This window comes from Tenrec ecaudatus, chromosome 8 (assembly GCF_050624435.1).
Source record: "Tenrec ecaudatus isolate mTenEca1 chromosome 8, mTenEca1.hap1, whole genome shotgun sequence".
NCBI classification, from domain to species: Eukaryota; Metazoa; Chordata; class Mammalia; order Afrosoricida; family Tenrecidae; genus Tenrec; species Tenrec ecaudatus.
In genome coordinates this window covers 103,772,305-103,789,353 of record NC_134537.1, presented here as the reverse complement: position 1 = coordinate 103,789,353, position 17,049 = coordinate 103,772,305, and the positions used below count along the sequence as shown (strand labels likewise).

General features: G+C 42.4%; 1 protein-coding gene across 8 annotated transcripts in view; it reads left to right on the top strand.

Moving 5' to 3' along the window:
* Positions 1–16,585, top strand: part of UNC5D (unc-5 netrin receptor D) — a 697,582-nt gene extending 680,997 nt beyond the window's left edge. For all 8 annotated transcript variants that reach the window (XM_075555759.1, XM_075555757.1, XM_075555758.1 and 5 more), the window contains 2 exons: positions 150–328; positions 16,302–16,585. In XM_075555759.1, the coding sequence (XP_075411874.1) occupies positions 150–328; positions 16,302–16,506 (384 nt within the window). In that variant the 3' untranslated portion in view covers positions 16,507–16,585. The remainder of the gene's footprint in view (positions 1–149; positions 329–16,301) is intronic.
* Positions 16,586–17,049: the final 464 nt, after the last annotated feature.

The window sequence follows — 17,049 nt, the reverse complement described above, 5'->3', positions numbered from 1 at the left end:
AAAGGAGGGGAACTTGTCAATGAATTTTAGTCTGTCGCTACAGGTAAGGCCTTTGTGCATACATATTGACACAGAGTTTTTAGAGAAATGAATGTTAATCCGTAATGCATACTGTGCATCTGATCAAACGTTCCTTGTTTTATTTCCAGAGTGAAAGAGAGACCATCACGTTCTTTGCACAGGAGGACAGCACTTTTCCTGCACAGACTGGCCCCAAAGCCTTCAAAATCCCCTACTCCATCAGACAACGAATTTGTGCTACATTTGATACCCCCAATGCCAAAGGCAAAGACTGGCAGATGTTAGCACAGAAAAACAGCATCAACAGGTAATTGGGTACCATGCTGAGAAGAGATTTACTAAGCGAGCTTGGGTACAGGCATTTGGTTTCTGGGCCCTGAGGAGTTCATGGATTATTTCTCTGACCACGTTTCATCTGAGGTCTGTCTAAGTACACCAGAGTAAAAGAAGTCTGACAACAGGTGGCATTTTCTGCCACCCCTCTTTTGGGAACACTGTGGAACAATCCTACTTGGGTTCCAGCTCTAGACCCACTAATCGGGCAGCCTCTTCGATGTTTAGAGTATATCATCCTGGTTCTTGTAAGTGGCAGACCATAGATCATCGTAACAAACATTCAGAAATAAGCAAACCTCCCATTCCTCCTGCCCACCTTAGGGTAACCATAGCATTATGTCTCTTCTAATAAGGACATACTCAGTGCTCAAACATAGGTCCCCTAAGAAAAAGGAAAACTACTCCAGGACGATCCCTCTTGTTCCGAAGCCACGGGGCATTACAGAAACAAAAGGACGCGGACACACCACAAATGGCTCCGCTGCTGCATCTGACACTACTCATTCCTGTGCTAATATTGTAGCCGAGCTGAGAGAAGAGAACAGCGATTCATAATGGGCTGCATTCCTTCAGGTGAGAGGAAACTAGGATTTAGGGATGGGATAGGCAGTTTGGAGCTCAGCTTGTGAGGGAGCTAGCAGGAAGAAGGCATAAACAAGTAAAATCTCCTCTCCTCAGTCATTCTCCTCCTCCCAGTTCCCCACAATGCCTGGAACAGATCAAGAGTGTTGCTAGATCATATAGTACCATTCATTTAGTACCATTTAGTACCTTTCATTTAGTACCATTTTTGTTTTATCCTTATTTTGTGTCAAAGCTTTGTTTTCTGCTTTGTCCATGGACACCCTACCTGACTCTCTTCTCTGAAAGGGAGAGTGAATGTCTGCTAAGAGAGCCTGGAGTGCTGTTCCCCATTGCAAAGGATCCAGAATCCAAGCGGGAAGGACTCTTCTAGAGAGTCACCAGGCTCCGAGAGCAGAACGCGGAGTGGCTGTGCTGCTAGAGAAAACTGCAATACAGAGACAGACGGGTCCAGAAAGAATACACCCTCGAGGAAAGAGAGAGCAGAAAGGAAGCAGACAAAAGAGTGAGCGTGGTCAGAACCCATATATACCGGGAGGTTATCAAGTATATATCCAGGACAGATGAACCCCCCAGGACCAGTGGTGAGAGTGGTGATACCGCGAGGGGGGAGGGAAGGTAAGGGAGAAAGAAGGGGGAGCAGATTACAAGGATCTCCATATAACCTCCTCTCTGGGGGACAGACAGCAGAGAAGTGGGTGAAGGGAGACGTTGGACGGTGTAACATATGACAGGTATATATTATTACCGTAGGCTGAGGATGAGGGCATTCTAACTCAGGAAACACAGTTTTGTTGACACAGAGTATTGGAGAGGCACTCAGCAAACCACGTGACAGTCCTGGCTTTGTTCTCAAATACCAGTATCCCCAGACAAATCACTGACCACACCTGTTTCTTTTTCTTCAAATGAAGTTCCAGGAATTAGAACTATACACACACATATCAGCTATCTTGCATTCAGATTCTAAAAGAAGGTGACTCATCGCCATTCAGAAAAAAAATGCCACAAAATAGCTATATCCACTTGATTGCTGTCATGAATTATGCATGGTCCTGCCTCTTTCTAGTTTTACTCTCCATTCACAGTCCATACAGGGAAACGACAAGGAATGCCTCCAGAGTCTTGTGATTTTGGAGTCCAGAGTAGGGGAAACGCCTTTCGGCAGAGGAGATGGAGTTGCGTCTGGGCCCTAACACCAACTGGCTTCACAGACGCAGCTGTTCTCTCCGTGTTTGAGGTCTTGGCGTGTGAGCACTTGCTGTATCTGTTTATTTGCTTGTTTGGGGTTTGCTTCCCTAAGGCCTCATCTCCCGGACAGCCTGTTTCCTCGACGGGAGTAATTTGGATGGCCCACCCAAGGAAAGCTTCTAACAGAGTGTCCAGGAAATGGTAGCTCCTCAATGATTGTTAGTTAACCAAACCAAGGCCATTGCTAGAGAGTCCATCTCGACTCCTATAGGACAGAGTCGAACAGTCTCCTAGGGTTCCCATGGCTGTACCCTTGGTGGTGGAGCTTTGGCGGCACATTGGTTAAAGTGCTTGGCTGCTATCGGAAAGGTCAACTGCTAATAACGACTAGCACCTGGGTGGGAGAAAGATGTGGCAGTGTGCATCTATAAAGGTTTGCCACCTTGGAGGCCCTTGGGACAACTCTACTCTGTCCTATAGGATTGTATTCAGTAGTAACCAACTCAACGGCAGTGGATATGCTTTATGAAAGCAGACTGCCACATCAGGCCACTTAGTGGGTTTGAAATGATAACCTTTTGTTTAGCAGCTGAATGCTAGCTATTACTCTCCTTAAAATTGTCACAGTGAATAACCAACTAGAGTACCATAAGGAGACATCATCTACTTCTGTCTTGATATATTCTCTAGTTAATATGTGTTCAAATTAAGAGGCACTTCCTAGCTTCCTCTTCCTTCTCCAGCTTTATGCACCAGACATTTTCGAACTGTGCGATGGGCAAAATGGAAACCCGCGCTCAGCAAACCCCACAAAGCACCAAGTCATAAACAGACACAGCCCTTTGCAGGTTACAGCATTTGTGACTCTGCTGTCACCGCTCAACACCTAGGCAACTGCGCCTTTGTAAGAAGGCAGCCATTGGACGTAGGTAAACACATAGACAAGCACGTCTTCACTCACAAAGACATGCAGTGGCCCACTGTGGCCGGTGCGCCATCACTTGCTGACCCCTGCTTTAAAGGGGCCTTAGTAGTGCAATGATTATGCCCTGGCTGTGGAGTGCTTAGCACTCACCCATCAGCTCTGCTGAGTAGAGACCTGGTGCGGTGCTTCAGCGAAGATGGCCATCAAGGAAGCCCCATGGGGCAGTGCCGCTCTGTCACACGGGGTCACGAGTGCTTGTCAAAGACTCACAGCGCCCACCAATGACAAGCTTCATGCAGCAACATGCCCGTGCATGCCTTTTGAGTCCGTCCAGGTACTCTCTGCAGTTGAGTCTGTTCAGAGTCCCTCTCCTAAACCTGGTGACAGGTTTACACCTGTCTAAACCTGGTCACAGTGCCTCTCTTCTAAGCCTGGTCTTTCTGCAAGGCTCCTCAGAGGGTGGTTTCAACAAAAATGTCCACCAACATATGTGGGAAAGATAGGAAAAAGACTATTAATAGGCATTACATTAACCAATTCTTATTACATTAGCAGAAACTATCATGCTACTTTGATTTTTCATTACTGTACCAAAAATAGGTCTTCCTCTACATGGAAAGGAGCATGTTTTATAAGACTCACAGGGCTACATCATTGCTATTTTTAATCCCTCGTGGTTACACATAATATAATATAGAAGCAATAGAAATTGTGCGCCAAAACATAATAATCTAACCATGTCAATATTCTACTCTTATTGGAGAGGAAACCTATCCCATAGCTTGGAATTTGCTCAGCACTCAGATCACAAACAGAACTTTGTAGAGAGACTTCACCTACTTTGATCTTGCATAATCCTCCCCTCCTCTCCATTTTCCAAAGTGTAAAAAACCTAAAAGGAAAACAAAACAAAACACCCCTCACATTATGAAAGAAGAGTTTTCAAAGGCAGTAGAGGGATACATTGACTTTTATTTTATTTCTTGTGAAAACTATTCTCTTACTATCCTTTAGTAAATACAAATGTCATTAAGGATCATCTGCTTTTTTCTCTTTTTTGGCCTCGCAAGTTTCCACTTACATGTGGATGGGAAAGAAAAGCAGGAAATCTGAAGTCAAAACAGCAATCTATGACAATGTGAGTGGTGGGTGCGAGAAGGCTAGCAACGCAGGTGGCCTAACAACTCGTTTGGCAGATGGATCACACCAAATGAGCTTCATAACCTAGCAAAGAATGCCACAGATAAGAGTGGCAATTACAGATCCTGTGAACAAGCTTTGACTATTACTCGTGTTCTCCACTCGCTGCCTCTCTAAAGTGAGACTGCACATCCACTCTATACAAGCAGCGGCAGTTCTTCTCTACTTCAGTGCTCGGGTACTCGTGCTGGGTAGGTGGGTGGGAATGAGAAATGAGGAATTGAACATGCAGTTGTAGATGGTAGAAAACATTGCGAAGGATTAAACAAAATTAAATAATATTCCCAACTCACTGTTTCAGGTAGAAAAATGTCTTTCATATGTCAGTTTCCATACCACTTTGTATTGTCATGATATTTTATTATTTAAAAGTTTTTTAGCTAAACAATATTTAGATGGAATCATCTACTTTTGGAGAATTCAGTAATAATATTTCTAATACATACTTCACCTTAAAGCCTTACCACTTCATGAATAGAATGGATTTGAACAAGCACCAAAGCGTTTTGAAAATGGATATATATATATATATATACACACACATTTTACATGGTACCTACAATTCCACCATTAGGTAATTCTTTAAGACCTCATCATTTTCCCATTCCAGGAATCTATTTGAATACATGGCCAGCTTGACCAGGTTGCTATGGGAACAGATGCTTGTAGAATGCATGAGACATAGGAAGGTGGGTAGAGGCAAAGCGAAGGATTCCGAGAGAAAGGTATAGGTAAATTACATCTCTAACGACTTTTCCCAACACCCTCCCTGCTAATTACATACCTGCTTAAAGATATGTAAATCTTGCCAGAACAATATGTTTCTTACCAGTCATCTAGTAAAAATACAAACGTATTTCAGATGTGAGCCTTAATGGACGATGGTGTTCAAATCGGGAACAAATTCTGCAGACTCATGACTGATATACCGTACTAGAAGAGCTTGTTTTTCAATCACATCTCTTAACAGGACCTCTAATCAGAAGCAGAACCTGCTCACGCACGGAGGTCATTTCCTTCCATTCCTGCTTCCCACCCTCATAATTGGATGCAAACGAGCAGTGAAACGGCCAGGGGGCGGTGGGAAAGGGCAGAGGGAAGTCACAAGGCATCTTATTAATTTCTTTCTGAATGACCGCTGAGAATTCACTAGAAGAGAAAGTGTCCCAGTGTCAACTTATCTCTTATTTCTGGGGGAGAAGGAGGAAGGAGAAAGTCCAGGGATGGAGGAGCATTCAGACTGCGTGCAAAAAGCTGCTGTCCAAGGTGACCGCTGAGAGGAACTCCTCCCTCTGACTATGCCTAGACCTGTGCCTTTCTCTGTTTCAGGATGTACTGAGATCACACCAAACTGAGCTTTCTGGTCCCACTGGCTAGAAAGCAGATTTTACCTTTTAAGCAATACGGCTGAATGTGAGCTTGTCATTTCCAAAGATATATCTGCATAAGTCTTCTAAGGAGCACTCATCTGTAGGGGGATATAATTATATGAGGTCTTTGGAGGCAAATGTGCTGAAGGCTAATCACATTTTCTCTAGTGGATTTATGCAAGCTCTGCTATGGGAAGAGCCCTATAGTTAAGCCAGAGGGACCCAACAAAACACAGTAGCAAGTAGTTGGGCTTCTTCCCACCGAAGTCAATGACTCATTAAACAGCCCACGAATATGAAACTGGGAACAGACAGCCCTGGGGCAAATTTAGCCATGAATAAGCTGTATACAGTTTGCAAGTGCCAGGTGTCCATCCTAAAGGCCATTTGGAAAGAAACATTTTATGTTTCCCCAAGGGAAACAAAGTCAAGCTCCTACTGTGAAGTGCAGGAGAGAGTCACCAAGGGGGGTTCCATTCTTCCTAAGCAAGAAGTTGGATTACACTGGTTTTAGCAGAAATAGATTTCCTTTCTTTAACCTAATATAGTTTTAGGCAAGATGGATATGTCAAAGCCCCTTTATAGCCTAAGTAATCCCCTTCACAAATGTCTTGAACAGGAAAGGCTGACAATGTCAGCAGCTCTAAGTATAGTATCTTAATAATTTGAAAACAAGGTGGATTTTGCCTCGATATTTATGGAGCCCCGTTGGCACGGTGGTTACGTGTTCGCTGCTAACTGCAAGATCAGCACTTCGAAACTGCCAGTCTCTCCGCTGGAGAAAAACAAAGCTCTCTGCAGTCTGGGAAGCTTTCGCAGGCATTCTCTCCGGCCCTTGACGGTCTCCATGAGTCACAGTTGACTCGATGGCAGTTGGGGGCTCGGGGGGGGGGGCGGTGTTAGTGATAAGTAGTTGCTGATACTGGTTCACGAGGCCATATCAAAATAGTATTACTGCTTTAATTAACCCCAGGTACAGGGGATCATGCCATTGTGCGACATAAGGATTTCAGTGACTGATTTTCAGACTCGGAGCATCAGACATGTCTCCCTAGTCTCTCTTAGTCTGGACGCTCCACGAAACCTGTTCGGCATCAAAGCAACCTACAAGCTTGTTTTGACAGTGGAGCAGGGGCAGCATTTACGGTGCCCTGGCCGGGAATCAAACCCAGGCCCTCTCTAAGGGAAGATGAGAATTCTGCCACCAAATTGCTGTTGTGTCCTTTTATTGAAATGCATGCTGTACAGTTTGCAACATGAGAAATGTGGGTACTTCATTCCTCCCTCCCTCATTCAGGGCAGCACTGTGGTCTCTTCTTCTGAAGGCTTCCTGGTTCTCCCATTTCACAATACAGGGTTTGGGAAAATATCTTGAGGGTTATTTAGGAGAGTTATTTAAGACACTTCAATGATATGAGACTTCTTTTTCCATGGTGTTCACAGAGAAGTGATGGTTTCCTTTGCTGGTTTCCCTCGTCTTTTTCTTTCCCAATTTGAGAAACAGTCAGAGGTTTATCCAAGCAGTGAAAACAAGCAAACAAAAAAAAAAAACCCAAAAAAACAAAACTGGATGTATAACTGCTTTTTTTGTTGTTGAGGAGTTCACAGGCACACCCCAAGGCTTCAGGGCTATAATTCTTCCATGGACCAAATAATGAAACAGATGAAAGATAACTAAGAGGAGAATGTTACTGACAAATTAATTGGCCTGCAAGAATTAATGTACTCCCATTAGGGTGACGAAGAGAAGAGCTCGGTGTGCTGTCAATTGCCTGTGACCTTTCCTTTTGGGTGCTCCCAGTGATCATGGCTCAACTCACCTGGAGACAGTGAGGATGAGGCGCAGCCTACATCACTGTGTGCATCCCTTGTTAATTGCCTAGAAAATGAAGCCATGGGCTGTTTTTCCCTGCTCTGCTGTCTGTTGAGTGTCCAATGAGATTGAAGTTTGGGGATGAATGCTTGATGGATGGGCCAAATGCTTACAGTGTCTTCAATTACTGCTGTTCAGTATAAATGGCTTTTCTCTCATTTGCATTTAAGGAACCATATGGAGGGTTGGTTTTGGTCGAATAAGAGGTGTTTATTAAATGAGAAAATTAGGATGATAGCAAGGATATTACTATCTTTTCATTGTGACTGTTTCTGTTCCTTATTTGGTGCCACACAGTAGGATTATCTACTGTTCTTGTAATGATGTGTCCCAATTTATGATAAGCAGTTCAACTTACTTTCACTTTGTATACTGATGAACTTCTCAGAAGGAACATATTTTTAAAATATTGTTCTAAGTGGTTAAAATATATTTGAATTAGATGTACATGGCAATAGTTTTTGTAATATAAACAAATAAGATTGTTGCCATCAGGTTTCTGGTAACCTTGAAAGTACTGGGTGCTGGCTAAAATTTCTAAATAAAATTATTGCCCGCACCTATTCTGAAGTGTCTTCACTGCTAATGATGTTAGACATCAGCTCAGACATGATCCCCTACAAGTTTTTTTAGTGTGAAATTCATTTTCCCAACGAGTAGCAGGAAGAAGTTACCGTAAGCATGTTTGCTGGATCAGCCCCTGGCAGCATGGCTCTGAGGAACTAAGCGGAAAGCTATGTTATCTGGAATCCAGGACGAAAGGGGGTTGCTTAGAGTCTGACACACACAGTGTGACAGAGCCCAGCTATTCAAGATAGAACACTGAGCTCACTGGACCCCAGATATGCTCTGTTGTGAAACCTGTCCTTAGCAGCTTTTCAGTGCATTCCCCCTGGGTTAAGGCAAGGCCTCAGTGCTGTGCTTTCCTCTCAATTCCGGTGATCTCATCTCTGTGAGATGATTGCAGATTTAGAGAGGTGCATGGTTAAAGTGCTCTCTGTTAACCAAAGGTTGGGTCATTAGAATCCACCAGCTTCTCCATGGGAAGAAGATGTGGTGGTCTGCTGCCCTAAAGATTTACGGCCCTAAAGGGCATTTGGGCTCCATCCTCCAGGAACATTTTATGTTGGAATTGGCTGGAGGAGTGTGTGAGGTGTGGGTTTAGGTTTCCGGGATAGTCCCTCCTACAACAGAGGGCTCAGGTGGAAGAACAATTGGTGCAAGACAGCATGGTGTTTCGTTCTGTTGTTCACAGATAGAGTGGTGATGGATCCTAACCCACTGGATGCCACCTAACAATGGCCTCCTACCTTTGTGTTTAATTTCTGCAGGCCTGGGGGAAGACTTAAATGCTTCCCAAGTACTAAGGGAATGGTTACCACAGACTCAAAGTCACTGCCATGGAGTCAATTTAGATTCATGGCAACCCTACTGGACAGAAGTGCCCTATGGGTCCAAGTCTGTAAGTCGTTGCAGGAGTACAAAGCCTCATCTTTCTCCCTCGGCTGGGTGGTTTCCAACTGGTGACTTTGACGTTAGCACTGACTACACGGTGATCCAGTTACTTTTCCTTTCCATGCAGTCGGTTCTGTGTCCCAACAATTTACGAAGAGCTTACGTGGCAGCACTTTATCGTGGTCTGTCAATTCTTCATTACTCTTTTGCTGAAAAAAAAAAACAAAAACAGAAAGCGCCATAATTAGTTCCTCAAATCCTCAAGTCTAACCTTAGTTCCATTACTAGTTTTAGCATAGTTATTAATCAATATGGATTTGAAAACTGGTGTTCTGTAAAAATTATGGGATTTTTTGACCCACATAAACTATTATAAATTGGTCTGCATCTACCTAGTGAAATTACTAATGTAAACATTCATGCTTCCAATTCTAACCTTGCTTCCACAAAAAGCATAGTATTTTAATTGGGGCCAGGGAATAGGGAGACTGATGTCTCAGAAAGGTGAAATTAACCATGGTAATAAAACAAAGCCCCAGGAAGTCAGGTGTCTAGAAAACATTTAGGCTCAACAAAACACAATAAAATATAATACACCATTATGATGTTATGAATTTATGTGGATAAATTTATTCACTATGTTCGCATAAGCTTTCAGCTGCTTGCTTGTTTGAGCATCCATCCACTCTCAGTGAACGGGCCCAAAACAAAGGTGAATCACTGAGTCTTCAGGAAAATGAATGTGAATTAAAAACCTAGAATGATTTGAAAATTAATCTTTAGGTTTTGGAGATCAGGTAATATTATGACACCATGAAAAAACAAATCTTACTTTCAAAATGACTTCGTGTGGATCAGAATTTTAAAACGCTATGATAAAAGATTGTCTTAAGTTCTGCGCACAAAAAGGTAGCAGTTTGGAGCAGTTGAGCCCAATAAACATCCACTTTTGGGGAGTTTTATTATTTTTTTAGAAAGCATTTTATTTTGAAACATCTACCTAACTATTGAGAAAGAATCCTCTTGCTAATGTCATGGTTTCATTTCCAAAGAAATCAAAGATGACTTCAAATTGCTTAAAATCAACTATTACTCTTTTCTTTTGTTGTATGCACAGCCTTCCCCTGAATCGGGTGTGCGTTTACCTGATCGTGACCAAATGTCAGGTTATTATGCTCACATAGATTGGGATCATCAACAGTTTCAAAAAGGATAGATGGCAATTGGGAAGGTAGGTAGTCAGGGGCATAATTAATAACTGATAAAATGAGCAACCCCAGAAAAGTAGTGTGAAGATATTCAAATATACCAATGATCAAAGATTATTATGCATTTGTACACATCAGCAGATGAAATTGATCACTTATTTTGGAAGAATAGCATACTACATTAAGAATTTAGTTTTATTATGTAGTAATTATTCTTGTATGGACACAGGTAAAAGTATTTTAACAAGCATCAGAAAATGAGATTGATACAGAATTACATTATCTTTAGTAAGGTTGATATCCTATACATATCCTTGAAAATTAAGTGAACATTGAATTTTTGGTGTGCTATGCGGAATGTCCTAATGCAAATTCAAATACTAAATTTAAATGTGCTCCAGAGAGCACACTGTACTTGCTACAATATGTTCAGAGACCCGTGCCAAGTGAGGGTTATATTTCTGCCTCTTTTGGTCATTTAACTTCCTTTCGCCCCGGGTGCCTAGTCTATAAACCAGAACACGTGCAGGACTTTTCTCAACCAGGTGGCTGTTGGAGACATAATCTTGCTCAGCAACTCTCTTCTAGTGTGTTACTCTGTAACATCCTTCCACTCGGCACAGATTCACGAATATTTTGAATATTCTCCCAGGACAGAGACTCATCACAGTCATCAAAAGCATATATAAATCTGGCCCACCCCTTGTCTTTCTGTAGTTCAGGAGCTCGTGAATGTTAACCTGGTTGGAAAATGAAATCAAAAGAAGAGTCATACTCTCTAATACCTGAAAATTATATGCCATTAAAGCTTCAGTGGCTATCATTTGACGGAAGCTCGGAGGCGCTCCCTCATTGATCTCTGTCTGTGGCTGCATCTTGCTGCCGTGGCAGAGTTGAGTTGCTGTAGCAGAGACAATGTCTGCAAAGGAGCGGCTGTTGATTCTCTGGCCCTTTCCTCTGGCCCTCAGCATTGAATCACATGTGTCCGTGGATTGAGAGGAGCACCAGTCCCCACCATGGGCGATTATTGTCGAAATGGTTGTGTCGCCCATTGTTCAAGGACAAATGCAAAATATGCATTCTCAGTAAAGTTAGGGGAGAGCTAGTGATTCTTTTGCTGCTTTAGTTGATGTTTTGGTTTTACAAAACAGCAACACAGATCACAAATGATTATTTATTGGTGCCAGAAACAAAAGTACGTTCCTGGTTCTTATTCTCATAAGCATTAGAAGAAATGTTCATACAGCTTCCTCCTCTCTAAGATCTCAGTTGGCCCTTCTCCCGGTTATTCCTGTAACTTTTGTTCTGCCTTGGATGTGATTCAGAGTGCACTGGTCCACTGTAGACCTGGAGAGAGGTCCATTTTCCCGGTAAGCAGCTCCCGATGGCCAGGAAAATCAATGGCAATGTAAAATCTAGCCGTTGTATAAGAACTAAGATCAACTACTCAACCGAGGTTTTCATTGAGATTTGGGTTGGTTTAAAAGTGAATAACCATATTTGATTTGCAGGAACCTGGGAATCATAGAGAGGGAGGGTGTGAGGAAGAGAGGAAGAAAGAAGACAGGAAAGGAGAGGAGAAGGGAAAGAAAGGGTGGAGCAAATGGGGAAGGTGGGCAGGGGTGGAGAGAAACCCAGACAAGAAAGAACACGTTAAGGCTGACCTTCCGATCCCTGGCAGAATGTACTGGAAAGCATATCAAACACCCCTGGTATTTCTGCTACTTAGCAACGGACTTTCGTTAAAGAACCTCTTGAGGCCTTTGAGGAAAATAGCCCTTTATTCGCTCAGACTTCCATGTGTGCGTGTGTGTTGCTTGGAAATGATATGAGCTATTTAAAAACAACAAAAACATTTGACTGTGCTTTAGGTGAACATTTACGCTGCAAATGCCTTTCCCGTCGAACAGTTCACATTCAAGTTGTTCTGTGCCTTTGATTTTTGTCTCTTCAATGTGTCGCGCTTCCCATCTCCACCCTGCCTCCCCTTCTCCGCCCTCCATTTTCTCCGCCCCTCCTGGCTTCTCGTCTTTGCTTTTTGGCAAATAGTGCCCAGGTAGCCTCCCATGTGGTCTCATTTACCTAGGGAGCATCTTCGTTTGACTGAAAGATGACTTCAGAGATGGCTTCAGTTCGAATTAAAATGGTTCTCCAGATTTCCTCCGTCTGTATCAGTCCACTAATCTAGTCATTTTGAACTGGGTTTGCTTTGTTTGAGTTTTACATTTTAATCTCATCTAAGAGGGATTTTCTACTGTGTTCCTCAGCAGAGTAGTCAATAGTGGTAACCAGGCACTATCTAGTTCTTCTGGCCTTAGGTTAGAGGAGGCTTTGGTTCCTGTGGGCTGTTTGGCTCCAGTGACTTTCTTGTGTAATTTCCATGAGTTACTAGTATAGGGTCATGTCATCTGCACATAGGGATGCTTTTCCCAGTTTAAATGCCCCTTATTTTCCTTTCTTGCTTTTTTGCTCCATCTAGGACTTTCAGGATAACGGTGAACAAAGGGGCTGTAATGGGTATCTTTTGCTCATTCCCATCCTCAATGAGAGTCATGTCGACTGTTGATTCCGATCGTGCAGCGATAGCTTAACAGAAGCCGTGTTGGATTTTATCAACTATCTTTTCTACATTTATTCAGTTGATCATGTGATTCTTTTCCTTTGATTTATTTATGTTATGAATTACATTGATTGCTTTTCTAAGTTTGAATTGCCCGTGCATCCTTGACATGAATCTCACCTGATCGTGAGATATTTTTTAAATATGCTTTTATATTCTTTTGGAGAGAAGGTTTCTGTCTATATTCATGAGAGATAAAAATATGTGGTTTTTTATTTTGTGCTATCTTTGCTTTGGATCTGATATCAGTGTTATTCTGGCTTCATAGAATAAATTAAGGCATATTCCTGCATTTTTTTATATTGTGGAATACTTTGAATAGAATATGTGTCAGATCTTCTCTGAATGGCACTCTGGAGACACAGCGGTTATGAATCGGGCTGTGATCCACCAAGCCAGCTGATTGAAACCACCAGCCAGTTCTGAGGGAGAAACAGAGAGCTGTCTGCTTCCACAAACAGTCCCGTCTCAGAGAGCCACGGGGTGGGGTTATCCTGCCCTACAGTTTGCCACACGAGTCAGCATCAAACTGATGGCAGTTTGTTGGTTTTATTCTCTGAATATCTGTTAGAACTCTCCAGTAAAATCATCTAGGCCGTAACACTTTTTGTCATTGTTGGTATTTTTTCTGACACCATAGATGTATTCTTTTGTTGAAGATCTATATATGTAAGTATTCTACATGTTTTTGTTAGTTTAGAGTGTGTTTCTAGAAGTATGTCCATTTCTTTTGTTTGCAAATTTGTTACAATATAGTTTTTCAGAAAATGTTGCTGTGATCCTCTTTTATCTCTCCTGGTTTGGTTTGGTTTTCCCTTGATTCCGTGCCCATTTTGGTCATTTGAGTCATCTCATTTTTCCTTTGTCAGTAAACCGGTGGTTTGTTCATCTTATTAATCCTCTCAAATAATCCATTTCCAGTTTTGTTGCTTCTTTAAATTGCTGTCTCTTTCCCATTTCATTTATTTCTGCTTAGATTTGTATTATTTCCAGAATGGGAGTTGGCTCTGATGGTGCATCTCGTGCTGTGTCTGTAACGCCCACTCCCTCCCAAAGGGGACCAGAGTCACAGCACAGAGGCCTCAAAGAAACAAACACATCGGCACAGGCCAGACCAGAGCTGCCCCAATGGGTTTCTGAGAGTATAAATCTTTCCAGGAGTGGAAAGCCTCAACGTTCTCCCTATAAGCAGAGGGTGGTTTTGAACTGCTGACCTGACTGTTATCAATCCAACATGCAATCCACTATGCCACGAGGAAGGTCTCCTGTTGGCACAGATTTTAGAATGACAATGCATGACAAAATGGTTCATGGCAAATGAGAAGATGGCTAGAAGGGCCATAGTATGCAATCTCAATATTCTTCCTGAGAGCTGGTTCATGTCCTGATCACCCTTGTTTGAATCCATGATTTCTACACAGTTTCTCTGTCTTGCTTTTAGAAAATTTTATGAAATGGCTTTCTTGTGCCCCTTATGGTGCCACTATCTTGCTGGGAAATTCCAACTTACATTTCTCCTCATTCACTTTTTTTGTTCCAATCAGTGTCCAATTTCATTCTTTACTCTTTTATTTAATGTTCAACCTTCCAGGATTGTCATCTGTATTGCTTTCAATAGGCATCTTAGATCTTTTCCAGAGGAGAGAGCAGGAGTCTGACTGCATCACTATCTTGGGCCGCCTCAGAAATGTGTTCTTAAAAGTTTGCATGGCTTCCATGTGCTCTTATTTGCACGAGTCTGCTTTTTGATTGCACATGAGACTTGTTGATGCAAAGCAGTATAAACCACAAAGCATACAAATCTAGGTTAAGTCTGGACAATCTTTAGATCCCATCAGAATGTTATCAAACATGACATTTCTCTCTCTGCTATCTACGTTCCTAAGAAAAACAGTGACCATTGATCCATGTTGATGTTTTAGACTACTTCGTTAGACAATTAGCAAAACATCATCGAAGAAGGGTTTTGTTTTTGTATTTTTCACTGAAGATTCTATTTCTGAGAAGGGCTCATAGTTATAAATCACTTAGCTGATAGATATGGAATATAAGCTTATCATATGTGACTAGTTTTCTGTCATGTACTGTCGTGGATTCAGAAAATTATTAGACATGATACTTGCCCTCCAGGAGTGTGTAGTTCATAGTAAAGGCAACGCTCTCTCACATTATATATATATATTTATCTATATATCTTCATTTTTCTCATATGAAAGTTTCAGTGCACGTATAGAAAGAGCTCAGAGAAGTCATAAATCATTTGGAGCAGGGAGGCGATGAGAATGATACTTGTCACTAAAGGAGCATAGAATTTGATAAACAGAGAATAAAGGTAGACGTGGGACGGCTCGGGAAGAGAGTAGATGGAATGGAAGCCAAAAGCCATGTTGCGAGTCACTGTTGACAGGCGGAAGAAGACTGAGTGACTATATCTTTACTTTCCCTAAAGCTAGCTGAGGGCCGGGCCGTAGAAGATATTAAAAAGAGAGCGGGTACACGATGACTGCGCAAACAAACCGCAGGGAATATTGCACATGGAGTTTGGAGAGACAAAGAAGCACTAGGTTCCTATTGAGGTCCAGGCCATGGCATGATGAGGACATAAACCAGGTCTCTGTCGTATTAGTGGATGGGGGTGTGTGAATCTGATGAGTATGTTAGACAGGAAGAGTCCGCGTAAAGGATGGAGTTCAAGTTACTTTTCCTAGACTACTAAAGTAGATGAAAATTTTATTTCCTGGAATACTTGCTATAGTTAAAAGAGGATTCAATTTGGAAGCATGGAAATACCCGATTTTGAAGCAGAGTTTTAAAAGGTTGAGGAACATCTAATTGAAAACATCCAATCTCTAAATCCAATGTCTTTTAGATACTTGTAAATAGCTCCATTCACCTAAGTGACTGAAGGTGCAGATTTAAACACTGTCCATTTGGAATTGATAACTATCTAGTTTATGATCCCAGTGAGAAAGCAGGAGGAAGAACAAGCAAGCAAAGATACATGTGGCAATGCTGATTGTTACTAAGCGAGAGAAAGAAGTGGCATGTGTTATGGGAAAATAAGTTAAAATACAATGGAACCTAAGGAAATAAAATTGTTCACAAAGTGCATGTCAAGAGGGATACACACAAACTTTCCCGGTGAGCTCATCGAACTTGAGGGCTTAAGAACAGAGTTGGAGTTTGAGAAAGCCATTAAACTTAATTTTTAAATCCCTTGTGGTGTAATTTTAGAGATACCCTGGTGGTGCAATGCTTTGAGTACCCAAGTGGTAATTGAAAGATCAATGGTTCAAATCCCCCAGCAGTTCCACAAGAGAAAGATGTGGCAGGCTGCTTCTGTCACAAGATTTCCAGCCTTGTGAAATGGATGGGGAAGCTCTAGTCTGTTCGATGGGGTTGCTGAGAGTTGGAATCAACTCTATGGCGATGCTTTTTGTTGGCTTTATGGTGATTTTTATTTGTTCCTTTATTTTTTGTTTTGTTCTTTTTGTTTGTTTGTTTAACTCTCTCTGTCTAGGAATTTATCTTATTTTGCTACACAAAGTAGCCCATCTGCTGTCATTTTGAACCTCTGGGAAGCTCGTCATCAACACGATGGTGACCTTGACTCCCTGGCCTGTGCCCTTGAAGAGATTGGGAGGACACACACGAAACTCTCAAACCTTACGGAATCCCAGCTTGATGCAGCCGACTTCAACTACAGCCGGCAGAACGGGCTCTAGTCCGCCTCCTCTCCCGAGACACAGTGAAGACCAGCTTGTGGACATTTGTCTTGAAAGAGAAGGAGCAAGGCAGCCTTCTGCCCAGGGGCATCTGGGGAATTCAGCCTTCCTTTCCAATCAGGGGGAATTCCTGATTGCAGACATTGAATCTGGATAGGTGTGATAGGGAATAGTACAAGCTCCCTTAGATAAATGAGGGTCCCCCTGTCCCCTCTGAGTCCACACTTGGGTTAACACTTGAACTCCTTGGATTTGGAGTTGCAAGAAGAAAAGTGAGGGCCGGAGCTTGATAAAAGTAGCTGTGGGAAAGGTTGGCTGTAATGAGGCTGGGAAGGCACACACTGAACAGTGCATGTTTTGAAACCAGGTTTTTAATAATGTGCCCCCAAGGACCCGCAGATTCCGATACCTGACTAGAATGTCAGTGTTTTCTCCTGGCATCTGTGGTGTTGGGGCGCATTGTTCAACACGTTTAGAAAAGAAGCGGGGTGGCCAACCCATTTGTATGAACTTAACAGCCTCAAGGTGCAAACGAGGGCATTT